This window comes from Malania oleifera, chromosome 7, assembly GCF_029873635.1.
Source record: "Malania oleifera isolate guangnan ecotype guangnan chromosome 7, ASM2987363v1, whole genome shotgun sequence".
In the NCBI taxonomy this organism is placed as follows: domain Eukaryota; kingdom Viridiplantae; phylum Streptophyta; class Magnoliopsida; order Santalales; family Ximeniaceae; genus Malania; species Malania oleifera.
In genome coordinates, this window is record NC_080423.1 from 64,174,940 (window position 1) to 64,194,132 (window position 19,193).

Genomic DNA, 19,193 nt, shown 5'->3' on the forward strand with positions numbered 1-19,193 from the left:
TTTTAATCATTTCCTTTGCCTGCATTGATCTTTCTGGGAGCTTATATAAATTTGAAAATTGTTATAGCATTCTTCCACTGATGAACTGATGCTCTTGATGTGTAGAGCAATGGGAGATGTCTCCGATCGTATAGGTCGTCCTACTGACAATGGTCAGGTATATAAAATAACTGTGATTATTTTCACTATAATCATGAATTCTTGAGGTGGTTTTCAGAAAGTCAGCCATTTTTCCCACCTGTAGATTGGCATCATTGATCCTGACTGCAGATTAATTGGGCTCCATTTGTATGATGGATTGTTTAAGGTAAATTGTCTTGATACAATTAATTAAGTAGTGCTTTAATTTTCTTAACAAGGTTTACATTCATTAGCTAGGGAATTCTTATTATTACTTTCTATAGCTGTAAAGTATTAAAACACATTATTTTTATCAGGTCATTCCATTTGATAACAAAGGACAGCTAAAGGAAGCATTTAACATTAGGTATTTGATTCTTATTCTCTCAATCCTCTAATTTACAACATATTCTGGAGGGTGTGTTCTCCATAAGCTTTTTTTTTAGGGGTGTAACCTCCACTGAAGCAATTAGCTGCAGCTTGAGTGGTTTCTGGGAACCACTGTTAGAACATAAATTATTCTGTATGCTGATTCGTTTTTTTTTTTTCGGTTGACTGCATGGGCAATGCTCTTGCTCCTCCTCCCAGCTCACATCCCACCAAAACAAAAAAAATAAAAAAGAAAAAAAAAGAAAACAAAAACAACAAAGTATAGAAAAAAAAAAAGGATGAGTAGAGCTCCAACTGAATCAAGACAGAACGACACTTAAAATGATAAATGGAACAGTTCTTGCCTTCTAACAGTCTTTGATTGCATTCCTACCAGACACTGCATACAAGACAAACAGGCAGTTTTCCAAATAATGCTTTGCCTAAAACCTGGTATTTGTCCCCAATCACTTAGTAAACCCACCACCTTCTAAGCACGCAAGAAACACCAGAGGAGGAAAAAAACCAGTATCTGTACTCCATGAGCAATGTGACAATCAATCAAAATGTGACCGCCAGTCTCCTTATCACTTTGAACAAACTAAAGCAACTATTATGTTAAATTATCTCATCCTTTGATTATCAGTTGTGAACTACATTCTAAAGGCTTGCAAAGGGGATTTTTGAGCTTGTTGCTTTAAAGTTTTCATTTTGCTTCTGTTTTATTTTCTTTTGCTTCTAGTTTTGTTCTTTCCTCCCCTTCATAATAATTCTTTCTATGCTATCCTAAGAGAAAAAGGTCTGATAGAGGCTGTCCAGTCCAGAAAAGAGGATTTAAAAAGGCATTACACCTCAAAAAGCATACTGGCATGGTGTTTGTGGAAAACTAATCCTTCAAACAATATAATATGAGCATGCTAGATCTTTAGTAATGATCAAATAAAAACTTCTTGAAAATAAAACTTTGTAAATAGGGTCAATCTACTTACTTTGGGTCCCTCTTTTCTAGTGCTGTAGTAGCATTCATGACAAGGAGACTGGGATGAGAGAGGAATTTGAATAAACCTGATAAATTTAACTAGTGACCAATTTAAAGATCAATAAAATGCAATTGAGCAAAGACCTTTCTTTACTTCCATGGAAACTATTAGCAGCCACTATACCGAAAAGCTTAAGCTGTTAGGCTATGAACAAACAATGTATATCAAGCTTTAACACTCTCCTGCATGTGCAGCCTGATTGCATGTGGGGAATAAACAAACAATGAACAACACCTATCATGAAGAACAACATGATTTTCCCCCCAATGTTCTGCTACTGCAGCAGTTGTTTCTATTATTTGCCCTTATTTCCATTCATATGTTCTATTTCATTTGAGAAGGCTATTTGGAAGGCTGGGATAAGGTTTTATATTTCAATTTCAACTATAATGTCCAGGCTTCCAAACACATTTCGAAGTTGATGTCAGTTTCAGTTTGAATGATGGAAGTTAGTAGTAAAGCATGGAATTTTTTAAAATTGAACTTCAGAGACTCTTAGTAGACATAATAATGCAGGATTTAAAGCTATAATATTGTAAATGAAATGAGCATGTTGTCTATAAGATGCAATTATCTAAAATAAAATAGTTGTATTGAAAATATTCAGTATTTCAATTAGTCTCTAATAGGAGTGATGGCAGAGTTTGGTCTTTGGATTCTTGGGGGGAGTATTCCTGTAAATCTTTCTTTTCTCATCCTACTAGGATTAATGAGATCTTTCCTCTCTATTGAGGTGTTTGGGAGGCTGAAGTTTCTTCTGAGATAAAGGCTTTTGTTTGGCTGGTGGTTCTTAATAGAGTTTGCACCGACAATCTGATGCAGATTGGGATACCTTCTATTGCTCTGTTTCTGGATATTTGTTTTATGTATGGTAATAGTTCAGAGGATGTGCCTCCATTGTTTGTTCATTGTTCTTTTGCTTTGAACTTTTGGCACTCTGGGGTGTTTGGAAATTTATGAGTCTGTCCAAATTCTGTGGAAGATTTGTTGACTATATCTTTTGCTGGTTTTGGGAAAGGTAAGGATGTTGAAAGGGCTGTGGAGATGTGTTCTTGAAGCTGTGTTGTGGGGAATTTCGCTGGAAAGAAGCGCTAGAATTTTACAGGGAAGAGATTCTCAGTGGGATTTATTCGGGTCAGGATTCGATAATTGGCTTCTTTTTGGGCTTATAGTGATGGCTGGTCCTCACTCGTAGGGACTGGACTGCTTCACTAAGATGATGTAGTTTTTCTTTTGCTGTTCTGTTTGGGGACTACTCGTTCTCCTTTTTTGTATCATTGATCGTAGAAGAAGAAGTATATTAATAGAGAAAGAATCAGGAGAATAAGGAATACTCCAAAAAAAGAGAAAAATAGGAAAAACTAAAGTAGGAAAACAAAATAATTAATACAAAACAGCTGACCAATCACGCTGAACATCTTCAATACATAATCCCTTGAAAACATCCAGCAGAAGCCGCCCATAAAGAAGCCAAATATGGGATCTTATCTGAAACAAAACCCCAAAAATTCTTCTTCCCCTTAAAAATGCAGTTGTTCCTTTCCATCCAAATACCCCACAACACATCAAACAAACCACATCTCCATAGAGCAGCCTTTCTTTGATCTTTCTGAACCCCAAAAATGAAATAGCCAGCATATCCTCCACAACATTATGGATGACCCAGCTTCCCAATAAAACCAATTAACTTGTTCCAAATCGTCCAAGGGAAAGAACAAGCAAAAACAAATGAGAGGCAAGTTCAGAACTATCAAAGCAAAGAACACGCATGTCCAGAGATTATGCCTTAGAAGAGTTCCTCCTTTGCAACAGATTGTTAGTGGTAGCTCTATTAAGAACAACCAACCAAATTAAGGCCTTAATTTTGGAGGGAACTTTGCCTTCAAAGCATCTGAAAGAAAGAAAGGGACATATTCTCTCGGTCAAGAACTCAAAATTCTCCTGAAGACTCCACCACCCACGTTCTCATGTCCTCCCTATTGGAAGGACAAGAATCCTCCAATAAACTCAACAAATACGTGAGCTCCTCCACTTTTTATCATTCAAAGATTTACAGAAATGAAAATTCCACAAAAAATTCTCCCCATTATAAAACAAAAAGGAAGAAACAGGGCCAGTATGTAATAAAAATAGAAAATATAAACATGGAAATGACATGAAAAGAGCCAAATCCTCCTCCCTAGGGTCTTCCCAAAAACAAATATTCATCTCATTGTCCACCTCAAATTTGGTATTAGGAATAAAATATGGATAAAGTAAGCTATAAATCTCCAAGGCCAAATTACTTTTAACTACTTCATGCCAAAGTGAGTTCTCCTCTGCTAGAAACCTTGATAACCATTTATTCATTAGGTTAATGTTTTTAGACACCAAATTCCCAGGACCCAAACCCCCTTCTTTTTTAGACCGATACGCCATCTACCATCTAACCAAATGAGCTTCCTTCTCCCCCACCCTATACCAAAGATAGTCTCTCATGATTCTGTCAATAGTCCTAGCCACCCCAACAGGAATTTTAAAAATAGACAAAAAGTAAAGAATAATACTGGAAAGACGACTGACAAAAGAGTTACCATACCACCTTGAGGAAAAAAAAAAAGAAAAGAGTACCCTTCCACCCATCAAGACACTCAGACACCTTCTATGCCATGGGTACCCAAAAGCCCACATTGTAGAATTACAACCCAACAGAATGCCTAAATATGGCAAGGGCCAGTTAAGGATAGCACACCCTGCTAAAGAAGCCAACTCCAAAGTTCTACCACCTCCTAGATTAATACCTGCTATCCCACTTTTTCCCAAATTCACTTTTAGCTTAGAAACACACTCAAAAAGTTGCAAAATGATGGAGCAGGTTTAAAAAAGATTCCTTATGATCCTCTAAGAAGAAGATAGTATCATTGGCAAACTGAAGATCAGAAACTATGACGTTGTCACTAGCCACTCCACTACATCTCACAAACCCTCTATCAACCACCCTATCTATCAACTGCTTAAACAATCAAGAAGCAATACAAACAAAAATGAGGACAAAGGATCTCCTTCTCTAACATCCCTTGAAGCTGTAAACCTTAGGCTCCCCATTGATAATAATAGAAAAAGAAATATTAGTCTAACAGCTCCTCATCCAAGACCTCCACCTATCCCAAAATATTTCCTCTCCAAAACCCTATCCAGGAACTCCCAGCTGACTCGATCATAAGCCTTTTCAAAATGCACTTTAAACACTACACTATTCCCTTCTATTCCTCCTAACATCCTCAACAACCTCATTTGCCACTAAAAAATAGCATCAACAATCTGCCTACCCCCAACAAAAGCACTCTGAACTTGAGAGATCGTATTTCCTATGACTAAGTTCAGTCTATAGGCTAGCACCTTAGCATTAATTTTGTACGCACTAGTAACTAGACTAATAGGCTGAAATCAGCAACATGCAAAGATTTACTTTCTTAGGCAGCAAAGATGAAAGTAGAATTAATACTGTTGCTCAAAACACCATTAAAAGGGAACTCCTTAACAATCTTTCATTTATTTTACTATGACCACATCCCAAGAATCCTGTAAGAAAGCCATATTAATGCCATGTGAACCTGGTGATTCATTCTAATCCATCTCAAATGCAACCTGCCTAACCTCAATTTCTTCAAAAGGTCTCTCCAACCAAGATGGCTGATCCAAAGAAATCAGATTCTGTGCTAAACCCTCAATTATTGGCCTATCTCCACTCTCCTCGGACAAAAATGTTAAAAGTTTGATATACATTGTTGCCCCACAACCTAATAGCTTAAGCTTTTAGGTAACGTGATTATCTAACATGATATCAAAGCTAGTTACCAGGAGGTCCTGGGTTCTAGTCTTATTGCCCGTGTTTATTGTGTGGTGTTTAAAAAATTATTGAATTACATGCTGTCAGCTGCACATGCGGGGGGACTGTTAAAGCTTTATAGACATTGTTGGCCCACAACATAAGAGTCTAAGCTTCTAGGTAAAGTGATAATCTAACAAAAAAGAAATGCAAAAAAAGTCTGTAAACTCTCTAGCTATCAGATTAGGATTAGAAATAACCTCTCCCTCCCTCACTTCCAATGCCCTATTGACACTCCTACTACCATTAGCTGAGCTATGGAAGAATTTAGAATTAAAACAACCCTCCTTTTTTATATCTTCTTCTTCTTTTAAATAAGGTTTCTTTTTCTTTGAAAAATGATTTTTATAAATTCGTTAAATATTATTTTATTTTTGATGAGTAATATTAGCTATTATGTGAATACATTTTTTTCTATATAAAAGGTAATATAAAATGTTGTAGCTAATATTTGAGTTTAATTTTCATAAAATTTCGGAAGTTTGAAAGTTATCATTCATTTCCTTCTTGTAATAATCTTTATTTTCAATATAATATAAATTTATTAAGAAAGAAATTTCAATTTTTGGTTTTGAATCTCAATTTTCAATTTCAAGAAAAATTCTTTCCACGGTCAAATTTTTGAAAAAATTTGCTTTGTCAAAATTCAGATGTTTTGTTAATTTTTTATTTAAATTCACTGCCATTTCAATTTCAAGGGTGGAGGAAAGCAGAAATTTTGATGAAAGTTTTGACAATTTCATAGAAATTTGTGACCATGGTTCCTTGAAAAAATAAAGACATTCACGTGGACTTCACTTCTTAGTAGATTCTAACTGTTCTTACAAGTGAGGTAATGCAAGACTAATTGGCAGTAGAGAATTAGAAAGAGAATAAAGAGAACTAAGAGAAAACAAAAGAAGGTAACAGAAAATGGGAAAAATAAAGAAAGGAAAATCAAAGCAAGACTCTATAGGTCATAGTTCTCAATATTCTATCTGCCTCTTATGGTTACACATGAAGTCTATACATAGGCTTTCTCCTAACACTAAATAAGGAAACAATATCTTGGAAATAATATCAAATCCCAAAAAATTAGAACAGCACATAATTGGACAAATTCTAAAGCATAATGACCCTAGATTATGTCTATGCATGTGCTAGATAGGAAGGTCTTGTTGGCGTGATTGCCATCTATTCCCTTTGGGTGAGAAAAACTTGTCATCAGTGAGGAAAGATGGATGTTATGCTCCAATATGAATCTGGATTACACTACTCATCCTTGGTAATCCGTGTGGAGTCATTTGTAGGGTGATTGGTCCAGTCACTAGGTATCATCTATAGCCTCCTCACATAGATGCAACATGCTTGTATTCTAGAATGCTCCTAACACGATTTGTAGAAGTGGGCAGAGGAGATGAAAGCACTGGAATTGGAATTGATGGGAGGAACCATTCGAAAAGTCTGATATCTGCACAAAAGGAGGCTTAAAGGTTCCTTGCAAAGGATTACTCAAAATTGAAAATAGGACTAAGGCTCATATTGGATGGTAGTTCAAGTACAAAAGCATTAGGGTCCAAATGAAAAAGAAGACAAGAAGTATTAGAAGAACAAACATGTAACTTCTTAAAAGAATGCTTGGGGTAATGTTCAGGATGGATAGAGTAAATTTGAAATACTACAAAATGGGTGGGATGCTCGAGTGGGAAATAATATTACGTATTTGAGCCCTTGGAAGTTTGTATCTCAGATTTATGATTATTTTCTTCCTAAAGTCCAGTATTCAGTGGGTAATGGGGAGTGAATTCGTTTTTGGGAAGATCATTGGGTTGGGGATATGCCTTTGGTTATTTAATTCCCTCGTATTTTTTGTTTATCAAATCTGCATGATACTCCCTTTTCTGCTTTTCTTCTTCTGCAAGGAGAAAGGCATTTATGGAGTTTCCATTTTTGGAGAAATTTTGATGAGAGATTAATGAGTTTGCCCACTTGACCAGGTTGCTTGATTCTCTTCATACTCATTTGGGGAGTTACAATTTGGAGCTTAGATGCTTCAGTGAAATTCTCTTGTAAATCGTTTTTCTCTTATTTGCCCATGACTCAATGGGGGATAAATTTGCTTTGCATCCATTGATTTGGAATACCAAAGCTCACTAAAAAATAAAAGCTTTCATTTGGGCTATGGTTTTTGAAAGAATTAATACCATTGACTTGCTTCAGAAGAGAAGAACCAATAAAGCCCTGTCTCCAGATCTTTTTGTCCTTTACTTGAGGAGTGGAGAGACTTGTGCACAGTTGTTACTTCTTTGTTCTTACGCATTGGCTATTTGGAATAAATTATTTGGTAAGAGCTGGGTTTGTCCGTCCCCAGTCAAGGCATTTTGCACCATTATGTTTGTAGGCTTTGGTAAAGGAAAGGAAAGGAAAGCTTTATGGTGATGCTCTATTATGATTATAATTTGGTGTGTTTGGATTGGAAAGGAATGCCAGAATTTTCAAAGGAGTGACTATATCTAGTAACTTGCTTTGGAGTAGAGTGACTTACCTTTCTCCATTTTGGGTTTCAGTGAATGTGTTTTTTGCCACATCTCTTTAGAAGACATGCAGCGGGACTGGTTCGGTCTTTTTCACTGTGTTTGGTTTTGGGCTTAGACTCTGAAACTTGTAATTGCTTACTATTGATGTAAAGGGAGGATTTTATACCCCCTGCTCTTTTTTTTTTTCTAAATCCTTGTACATTCTGCCCATATATATATATATATATATATATCAAAAAAAGTGCTAGCTGGCTTATTCTAAGTATCCAGACGGTGCCTAAGAACAAGAGAGTACTCTTGGAGGAATTTAACCCATTTAGCATGCCTAGCAAAAAAGATTCTTTTGAGATTGTAGATACTTAAGTGCTAGGTGATGGGAATATATGACAAAAACACCAAAGTACCAGCACAACAACACAGGACTCTTGGTTATATGTGGTATATTTCACCTTTGCATCATTGATTCTTGCTGAAGTAGGCTATGGGCAAGGTCTTAAATTTCGATTTTGAGTCAAATTTCGAAGCTTCAAGAGTATGGAAATTTCGACGGAAATTTCAATTTCGATGTCAATTTTGATTTCAATTTGAAAAAATAATGGAAATAAGTAGTAAAGCATGGAATTCTTTTATAAAGCTTTAAAAATGATTAATAGACATAACAATGTAAGTTTTAGGACTATTGTATTACAAGTAAATACATCTATGCTGTCTATGAGGTGGAGAAGTTGTAATATAATATGTGCATCAAACATATTTAGTGAATCAATTAATACAAATGAAATTCATAAATTATTTAAATATTATTTATTGTATAAATAATGTTAATTTATACACGAATGGTTAAATAAAATGTTGTTGTAAGTTTACTTTTCATAAATTTCAAAAGCACTTGTAATAATCTTTTGTTTCGATAAAAATAAATAAAATAAATTAAGAGAGAAATTTCTCTTCACTCCTAAATCTCTCATTTGCATTCTAGGGGAATTTCATTGCATAGTTTAAATTTCAACAAGTTTCGTTTAAAATTTCGAGATTTTGATAAATTTCGGGTGATTCGTTGAAATTTCGAGAGAAATTATGCAAGACGGAAATCGATTGCTATTTCGATTTTGAGGGTGATGGAAACCGGAAATTTCGACGGAAATTTTGACAATTTCGTGGAAATTTAAGACCATGGCTATGGGTGACCCTCTTAAGACTGCTAATACCTATACCAGAATCCAGACAGACAGCAGGTGACCTTGAAGATTTCAAAGAAGTTTGGATGTGATAAAACAGATGACTTAGTTCGATTGAATAAAAAGGCCTTAGTCATTTTAAGTTTTATCTCTCTGAAAGCTCTAGTAGCAGTTATAGACCAATTGAACTCCTATTTCTTCAAACAACCATTGATGAGAGCCACTATGATGCTAAAGTTCCTAATGAACCGCTTGTAAAAGGTGGCTAGCCCATGAAAGTTATGCAATCCAATATAGCTTTCACCTTGTGAAATTCACAGAAATGCCTAGCGTTGACACGACATACCTTAAGAAAACGTAGTGTGAAAGAACATTTAAGGTTAACACATATCTGAACAAATCTAAGAGTAATGAAACCACACGAAGATGGTCCAAGTGTTCCTTTTTAGGCTGAATATAGATTAAAAAGTCATAAAAATTGGCAACGATGAACTTAGCTTGGGAAGGACGACATAGTCCTGCATGATTCTCATAAGCATGATGAGTGCATTGGACAACCCAAAAGGCATGGCAAGCCACTCAGTGGCCGGCTTGGGTCTTTAAAGCTGTACTGTACTCATTCCCAGGTTGGATCCTAATTTGGTGATAGTGGTTACAATTAGGTCCAATTTGGGGTAGACTCTTGAACCTGCTAACTGATATAAAATATCGTCCAACCTAGGACTGGAAATGTATACTTCACTATGATTTTGTTGATGGCCTGACTTGCAATGCACATTCTCCATATGCCACCCTTCTTTGGAGTCAAAAGAGTTGGGATGGTGCAAGGACTGAGACGGGGGCTTAATGTGCCCATTCCTTAACCATTCTTCCTTCTGTCTATTCATTTTAGACGCTCTTTAAGGTTCAACCTATACTGAGGGATTTGGTAACTAGGACCTAGGAACAAAGTCAATAGCATGTTGAATGTCTTGTAGAGGAGGCAACTCATTGGGCATTTCTTTAGGAGTGAGTCAAGTGACATCGTTAAAATCACTCAATAGTTGGGTAATCTAGGGAGGCTGAAGCTCTTGCAAGCAAACTTACAACTCTGCTTTTGGTGCTCATACTAACTCCAATCCTGATTCTTTATCCTCTTCAAAAATTTCTTACATGTCAAATGTGGTGCTTTTTTGTGGTAGACACTAAGGAGGTGCCCTTGTCAATAGTTTTCCGAATGGGCTTAAGAGGTCCAAGGTTATTGTCCCATTGCTATGTTTGAATGTGTCAGTGCTTTCTGTCCAAAGTTATGGGCACTAACTTCATAGTTATAGGTATGACTAATATACTGGCCACCTCCATGGGCAAGACATTACATAATATTTTGGCAGAGTGTGCACCTATCCAGAGAGTAACCCTATGACATTCAGAAACATGCAGTGGAGTCTCATCTACCCAAGAAATGATATACAGACGTGGGTGATGCTGAGGCTCGAGATTCGATCTATTCAAGGGGGGATTTGGATCCTGACACCCATTGACTTGGGACACTCTTGACCTGCAGATTGGCATGTGATCTGGATTGCCCACAGGGGGCAGCAATCCAGGTAGCTATGCACCAGATCCTAACATCTCCCCAAAGAAAATTATGAAAATAATCCAATAATCCCGAGAGAGAGGAAGATCCTTAGGGCCTGTTTAGTTGTGGAAAACATTTTCCATTTTCTATTTTTTAGTTTTCCAAAGAATTATAAAAAAAATTAGCTTATTTTTAGTTTTTCAAGATTCATATTAAAAAGATAGAAAGAAAAGTGTGTTTAAATGTGCAGAACATTTTTTCATTGTTTACTTATAGTTTTCAAAATAATTACAAAAAAGACAACTTATTTTCCAATTTTCCAAAAATTATAAGACTGGAATCATGGATTTTGGGGTTTGAATTTGGATTTGTATAGATTTAGAAGAAACTTTATACATAATCAATACAAATTTAATCCCAAGATTTGAATTTCATGCTCCCATACACAAAGTAAGAGTTAGAAATCTAGAAAAATAATAATGAAAAAAAATGTTTTTCAACTTTTCTATCTAAATTTCGAAAATTGGAGGACAAAGTGGCATTTTTGTAATTATTTGAGAAATTAGAAATGAAAAAAACTATTTCCGCAGGCAAATGGAGCCAAAGCTGTTTATTATTGTTCATTTATCTCATACAAATGTTCTAAGAATAAAAAATTAGTTTACTTTTTTGTAATTTTTTGGAAAAAATGGAAAATGAAAACTGTTTTTTACAACTAAACGAGGCCTTGGCCTCCAATCCATAGCATTAAAATTATGATGGAAGTGAAAATACCAAGAACCTCCAAACTGTCCATAACAAGAAGGGATGAGATAGGCGCATCAGGGTGCAAAGAGAGATGAAAATGCAGAGAAAAACAACAGGGAAGCAAACATCCTCAATTGAAATATCTAAATATTTAATGTTTAAAGTTCTGTTGTGCTTGGGAATAATGGGACATGACTACAGAAAAATGTGGGTCTGTTCTGTGCAATTGTGCTATCTAGTTCCATGTCTATTGCATGTACAGATTTTGAGGTTTTAATTAATTCTTTTTTCGTGCTTTGTTCAGTACTATTTGTTGCTTATACTTCCCTAAAATTGGTGTTTTTAATTTTTCTCTAACTTGTTTGGTATTTACCTATGTATTTTCAGGCTTGAGGAGCTTCAAGTTTTGGATATCAAGTTCCTTTATGGTTGTTCAAAACCCACAATTGTGGTTCTTTACCAGGTCTCCAATGTGGCTTTGACAGCTGTTTTCATTCATGAGTAAAATTTCACACAAATATTTCTGCATACACAAATGTTTTTGCTCTCCCTTTATCAACTGAATTGTTTGTTCATTTATATTTTAATTTTCCATTTTTTGAGGGCCTTTTTTATCAATTATGTCTTTAAGGTGGTATTTTTTAAGTAAAACATGGAATTTTCCAGATGATGGGAGACATTTTGCTTGGTCATGCAGATGATCAGCTTATTAATGGGTGGACATAGTTTAGTCTATTTGTTTACTATTTAAGAAGTTGCAGAAAAACTCATGGCCTCCTTTTTTGTTTCCATTTTCTTTAAATTGCAGGATAACAAAGATGCTCGCCATGTCAAAACATATGAGGTTTCATTGAAGGATAAAGATTTTGCTGAAGGTCCATGGTCACAGAACAATCTTGATAATGGGGCTGAATTGCTCATTCCAGTACCACCACCACTTTGCGGCGTCCTTATTATTGGAGAAGAAACAATTGTATATTGCAGTGCCAATGCTTTCAAAGCAATCCCAATCCGACCAGTAGGTTACTCACAATGCTGCTGCTAATTTATTCAGTGATTACCAGAGTTTTTACTCTCCTTTACGAGCACCTTTTAATTCTTTAAATATGTATTATGTTGTCTTATATTTTGCTTCTTTTGGATTGTGTTTTTTCAGTCCATCACAAGAGCATATGGAAGGGTTGATGCTGATGGTTCTCGATACCTCCTTGGTGATCATGCGGGCCTTCTTCACTTACTTGTTATAACTCATGAGAAAGAAAAGTGAGAGATGAAATATTCCATTCATGTGATAGAAAACCTATCTTGAATATTTTTTACACAGCCATTTTTTTCCTCCATCTCCCCGCACGCGGAACAAAGTTTGAACAAATCTATGTGCATTACAAGTTTTCCTGAAGATTGTCAAATTTTTTTTGTAGAGTAACTGGTCTCAAGATTGAGCTTTTGGGAGAGACTTCTATTGCATCAACAATATCATATCTTGATAATGCATTCGTCTTTGTTGGTTCAAGCTATGGAGATTCTCAGGTGTGTTAAACATAATGCCTCATTTTGAGTATTCAGTCTATAAATGTAGAGTTTAAGAAAGAATGTAGAAGTGAAACTTATGAGATGATTTTGATTTCCCAAATGTTACTTTGTATTTGTTAATCTAAGCCATAATTGCTTGCACAAGCTTGATTATTGAGTGGATTGACATGGATTTTGACTGCGGATGTGAATTCAACATGTTACAGGCTTGCTTAAGGAGAAAAACTGCACCATAAGATTGTGGTGGAGCATTGCTTATAAATGTCTTTAGTCTGAAATTTCAATTGAGGTTTCCACAAACGGTCGGAAATTTATTGAAATCTTGAAATTTTAGTGAAATTTGTCAAAATTTTAACTGAAATAATATTTTTTTTGAAATGAAAATTTGAGATTCAAAACCCAAATTGAAATTTCTATTTTAATCAATCTTTTTTTTTTTTTTTATTGAAAGTTTGAAATTGAAGAATATTAAGAGAAGAATATTGCTAAAGGTTTTTTTAGTCTTTTAGTATTATTATTAAGTGTGTTAATATGTTAATTAGTGAGAGTTAGTAAGGATATTATGGTAATTAGAATGTATTTGATTTGTATTATAAATAGAGGAGAGACCTATCTTCAAGTTAGGTCATTCATTTAATCAAAATCTCACCATGGTATCAGAGCGTGATCCAGCCTAGAATCTATCACACTCGGCCATTGTCGGGAAACACCTTCTCATTGCTGCCCTTCTTAGATCCACCTTTACCCTTCATTATTTCACAAAACCAACGATATAGCCTAAAATAGAACCCTCTGAAGCCTAACCATATGAAACCCCATCGCTGGAAAGTGCCTCATGTGACACGTGCTGGCAGACTGTCAGCAGCCTCGACCCCACGTGCTGGCGTGTGAGAGAAATTCTGGCCATTTTTTTTATGATTTTTTTCCTCCTCCATAATGTGATTCCTTTACCATATTATCAAGCTGTTGAGCATGTTTTGTTGCTTGATCCAATATTTTTTGACCATGCTTACATGGTAATCTGTTAATTGTTGTTTAGTGTTCATAAAGGCTCTTTTGTGGGTTTTTGGAGCAGTGGCAGTGTTCATAAGTTGTGAGGCTTTCACAGTGTATATCAGTTGGTAAGTGGTTCAGCTCGTCCGTGGTTGTTTCAGTGCTTCACATTGTTTGTGGTTGTCTTTATCAATTTTGATTATTCTCCTTGTTTGATATTGGTGTGGGTGCTGGTTTGCGAGTGTTGGAACGAAATCTATAAATCCCAAAAAAATGTTCCCTTCATCGTTGCCATAGATAACAATTCAATAGTTGGATGGAAAGAATTATGTTCAATGATCTAAGGCTGTTCGAGTTTATTTAGTAGGATTAGGAAAATCTGACCACTTGCTCCAATTTGATCTTTATGAGGAGAAGACAAAAAAAAAATGTGAATTCAGAAGATGCCTCGATTGTTTCCCTCTTGTGGAATTTGATGGAGACCCAAATTGCATGGATGTGCATGCATCTAGATACATGCAAGGAGATTTGTGATTATGCGAAGCTTCTATACTCTAGTAACATTACACGTATATATGATTTATCCTGGGGTACTTTCCATTACAACAAGGAGACGAGTATTTCAGACTATTTTGGAGAGATGAAACGTATTCATGAGGAGCTAAACGTTATGCAACCTATAACCACCAAGGTTTGTGAGATGCAGAAGCAGAGGGAGCAAATGATAGTTCTTTGGGTTCTAGCTAGCTTGGGATTGAGTTTGACGCAGCCCGGTCCTAGATACTTTGTAGTGTAGAGTTGCCATCATTTGCTGATGTTTATTCTCATGTCCTTCATGCTTCCTTTGGCACACATTCTCTTGCTCTTGAATTTGGCTCTGAAAGGAGAACCTTTGCCACATGGTGATTCTGGTTCTCTACCACACAACTGCAGAAGTTTTCAACGTGGTTCAAGCGGCCATGGTGGTAGATATGGATGAGGTAGAGGCACTCCTCACAAATGCACTCATTGTGGATGAGGTAATCATACTATTGGGCAGTCTTGGGATCTCCATGGTAGACCCTGCCGTGTTGCCAATGCAACCACCGTTGATTCCACACCTTTAGGGCAAAGTAGGGGGCAACGTATTGTATCTATGTTAGAGCAAGAGTATTCCAAGTTCCAGCAATATCAAACGTCACAAAAAGCTTCTCTTTCCATTGCATCCCTTGCGCAAATAGGTAATCCCACAACGTGCCTGTCATACAGTACTTCTGATCCTATTCCTTGGGTTATAGACTGAGCTGCCGCTAGTCATATCACAGGTATTTCTTTTCTAGTCTTCAATATCCTCCAAATTTACCTTGTGTTACTCTTGCTGATGGATCCACCACTGCCGTCAAGGGAATTGGGACTGTAAATCCCACTTCTTCTATTTCTCTTCCTTTGATTTTGTATATTCTCAAGTTTCCTTTCAATCTTATGTTGGTTAGCAAGATTACTAAATCCAAAAATTGTTCAATAACAATCTTCCTTGATTCTGTGGTTAATCAAAATTTGAAGACGAGGAAGACGATTGGCAGAGGGCATAAAGGTGGTGGACTTTATCATCTTGAGCCGCTATCTCCTTCTACCACCTGCACTATTGCTGACACACCTCTCCAAATTTGTTGTTGCCTTGGTCATCTTTCATTGGAAAAGTTGAAACATCTAGTTCCTGATTTGAGTTTTGTGTCTAGTCTTGATTGTGAATCTTGTCATTTGGGAAAACATCATCGTGACCCTTTTTGCTTCTTGAGTCAATAAACGGGCTGCAGGCCTTTTCATGTTAGTCCATTCTGATGTTTGGGATCCTAGTAGAGTTGTGTCCAAGTTGGGTTTCCAGTACTTTATTATCTTTGTGGATGATTATTAAAGGATGACTTGGCTATATTTAATAAAAGATCATTCTGAGTTGTTTCATATATTACGGGTTGCAAGCATTTTCATGTTAGTCCATTCCGATGTTTGGGGTCCTAGTAGAGTTGTGTCCAAGTTGGGTTTCCGGTACTTTGTAATCTTTGTGGATGATTATTCAAGGATGACTTGGCTATATTTAATAAAAGATCATTCTGATTTGTTTCATATATTTTGTGCCTTTTGTTCTGAAATAAAGACTCAATTTGGTTTGCCTGTTAGAGTACTTTAGAGTGATAATGCTAAAGAGTATTTTAGTACACAATTCACCACTTATATTACTTAGTTTGGTTATTCATCAATCATCCTATGTCCACACTCCTCAACAAAATGAGGTTGCAAAGAGGAAAAATATACATATCCTTGAAATCATCGCACCTTACTTCATCAAATGCATGTGCCTAAAGTGTTTTGGAGTGATACTGTACTTACTATTTGCTATCTGATCAACAAGATGCCATCTTTGTTTCTAGTGGTAAAATTCCCTACTCCATTCTCTTTCCTAATTCACCTTTATTCTCTCTACGTCCTTGTATATTTGAGTGTGTCTCCTTTATTCATCAATTAACACATGAGGTGGATAAGTTGGATCCACGTGCTATAAAATGTGTCTTTTTGGGCTACTCATACACTCAAAAGGGATATTGTAGTTATAGTGCTATGTTGCATCGCTTCTTTGTTTCTGCAGATGTTACCTTCTTTGAGTCTACACCTTACTACACCCAATCTCTGAGTGCTTTTGATCTCAATGAGTCTCTTCCTTTGTCTAATCTTTCATATTCTAGTTTATTGTCCTTGCCCAATCAACAACCTGTCTTTATGTAGTTCAAGTCCTTCTCATCATCTTAATCGTCCTATTTTGCAGATGCATTCATGACGACGGCTCCAAGGAAGAGAGTTCCCCCTAGCTTCTACTAGCACGCCTTTGGTTTCCTTGTCTGGTGATCATATTTCCCATGATGCTGATCCTCCCATTGCTGTCCGGGAAGGTAAATGCACATGTACCCAACATCCCATTTCCAACTATGTTTATTATGACTTCTTATCACTGTCTTATTATTATATTGTTACTACTCTATCATTTGCTGCCCTTCCTAAATCTATTTTAGAAGCCTTAGTCCACTTTGGGTGGAGGAGTGCCATGGTTGAAGAGATGGATGCTATATTGGACAATGGTACTTTAGACTTGGTATCTCTTCCTCCTAACAAGTCCGTGGTTGGTTGTCGCTAGGTATACACTGTAAAAGTCAACATTGATGGTTCTGTGGTTCGTCTGAAGACACGTCTTGTTCCTAAGGTGTATACTAGGTGTACGGTTTGGATTATTTGGACCCTTTTTCTCTAGTTTCCAAACTCACATCAATACGTTGGTTCATCTCCTTGGCTATCACTTGTCACTGACCTTTGCATCAGCTAGATGTGAAGAATGCCTTCTTGCATGGTGATCTTGAGGAGGAGGTCTATGTGGAGCAACCAGCTGGGTTTGTTGCCCAGGGGGAGTCAGGCTTAGTGTGTCGGCTCAAGAAGGAACTATATGGTTTAAAATAATCTCCTAGAGCATGGTTTAGTTGATTCAATGTTGTGGTACTTGAGTTTGATTTTTGATGGTGTGAAGTGGATCACTCTATGTTTTATCGTCATATTCATTAGGTAGGACCCTCCTTGTTGTGTGTGTGGATGGTATTGTTATTATAGGTGATGATGATAAAGGTATTCATAGTCTCAAACTTTTTCTACAGACTAAGTTTCAAACCACAGATTTAGGACTATTGAAATACTTCTTGGGTATATTTTGTCATAGAGAAAGTATGTTCTTGATCTATTGGATGAAAGTAGATTATTGGGATCCAAATCGGTTGATACACCCATGGATCCTAAAAAAGAAGTTAGTGCTGGATAATGGGTGATTTGTTGCCTAATCTTGGATGATACCGGAGACTTGTGGGAAAGTTGAATTGTCTCTTAGTCACTTGCTCCGACATATCTTTTGCAACAAGCGTTGTGGGTCAATTTCTGGATTCTCTAGGCCAAGTCACTGGGATGCTGTAATTTGCATCTTGAGATACCTCAAAGGTGCACTTAGGAGACGTCTTTTACATTGAGATCATGGTCGCACTTATATTTAGGGTATACAGATGCAGATTGGGCTAGGTCGCTTGCCGATCAAAGATCCACAGCTGAGTATTGTATTTTGGTTGGTGGATATTTGGTTTCTTGGAAGAGTAAGAAACGAACTCTTGTGGCTAGGTCTAGTGCCGCATCAGAGTATAACTCACACGACTTGTGAACTTGTTTGGTTGAAGAACATATTTGAAGAATTGGGTTTGCCACATTCTCAGCCTATGAATTTGACATGTGATAATCAAGCTGCTCTTTATATCGTCTCCAATCTGGTCTTTCATGAGCAAACGAAACACATTGAAATTGATTGTCATTTTGTTCAAGAAAAACTCGTGCAGAAGCTCATTACTATTACTTATGTGAAGTCTGAAATGCAGCTTGCTGATTTGTTGACTAAAGCTTTGTGGGGTTCTCATGTCAAATTTATTTATAACAAGCTAGGAGCATATGATATTTATGCTGTAGTTTGAGGGGGAGTGTTAAAGGTTATTTTAGTCTTTTAGTATTATTATTAAGTGTGTTAATGAGTGAGAGTTAGTAAAGGTATTATGGTCATTAGAATGTATTTGGTTTGTGTTATAAATAGGGGGGGGGGGACCTACCTTCAAGTTAGGTCATTCATTTAATAAAAATCTCAACAGATATGAATGATAACTTTCAGAATTTTGAAATTGTATGAGAAATTAAACTTTGATACTTGCTATAATAATTTATTTGACCATTTATGTCCAAATTATATATATTTGTAAAATAAATAATATTCAACTAATTTGTGGATTTCATTTATATTAGTTGAATACGTTCAATATGATTGTTATATTATAACATTGCATCTTATACACCTTGTACATGTCATTGATGTATTTTATATATAAAATTTAGTTCCAAGTCTTGCATTATTACGCTCATTAACAATTTGTAGAGTTTCATAAAAGAATTCCATGCTTTACCATCCTTTCTTAAAACCAAAATAAAAATTGACATCAACATTGAACTTTCCATGAGAATTTCTGTGATTTTGTAGCCTCAAAATTTTAGTTAAAAGACCTTGCTGAAGATTGTGGGGCTTGATTGGAGTCCCATAGGGGTGGATAAGAATTTTGGGTTAGAACAGCCTTTCAAAGTTGATGAACTTGAGAGGGCAATTTTTGACATGGATAGGGGTAAAGCTTTGGGTCTTGATGGTATCTTGATGGATTTTTTCAAGGATAGCTG

The 19,193-nt window shown here is 36.2% G+C and overlaps 1 protein-coding gene across 1 annotated transcript in view; it reads left to right on the forward strand.

Moving 5' to 3' along the window:
• The window catches only part of LOC131160669 (DNA damage-binding protein 1), a 52,379-nt gene that overhangs the window by 10,203 nt on the left and 22,983 nt on the right, over positions 1 to 19,193 (forward strand). Inside the window, exons 5-11 of the mRNA XM_058116524.1 lie at positions 106 to 157; positions 245 to 307; positions 438 to 487; positions 11,784 to 11,859; positions 12,205 to 12,414; positions 12,553 to 12,659; positions 12,818 to 12,926. Of these exons, the coding sequence (XP_057972507.1) occupies positions 106 to 157; positions 245 to 307; positions 438 to 487; positions 11,784 to 11,859; positions 12,205 to 12,414; positions 12,553 to 12,659; positions 12,818 to 12,926 (667 nt within the window). The remainder of the gene's footprint in view (positions 1 to 105; positions 158 to 244; positions 308 to 437; positions 488 to 11,783; positions 11,860 to 12,204; positions 12,415 to 12,552; positions 12,660 to 12,817; positions 12,927 to 19,193) is intronic.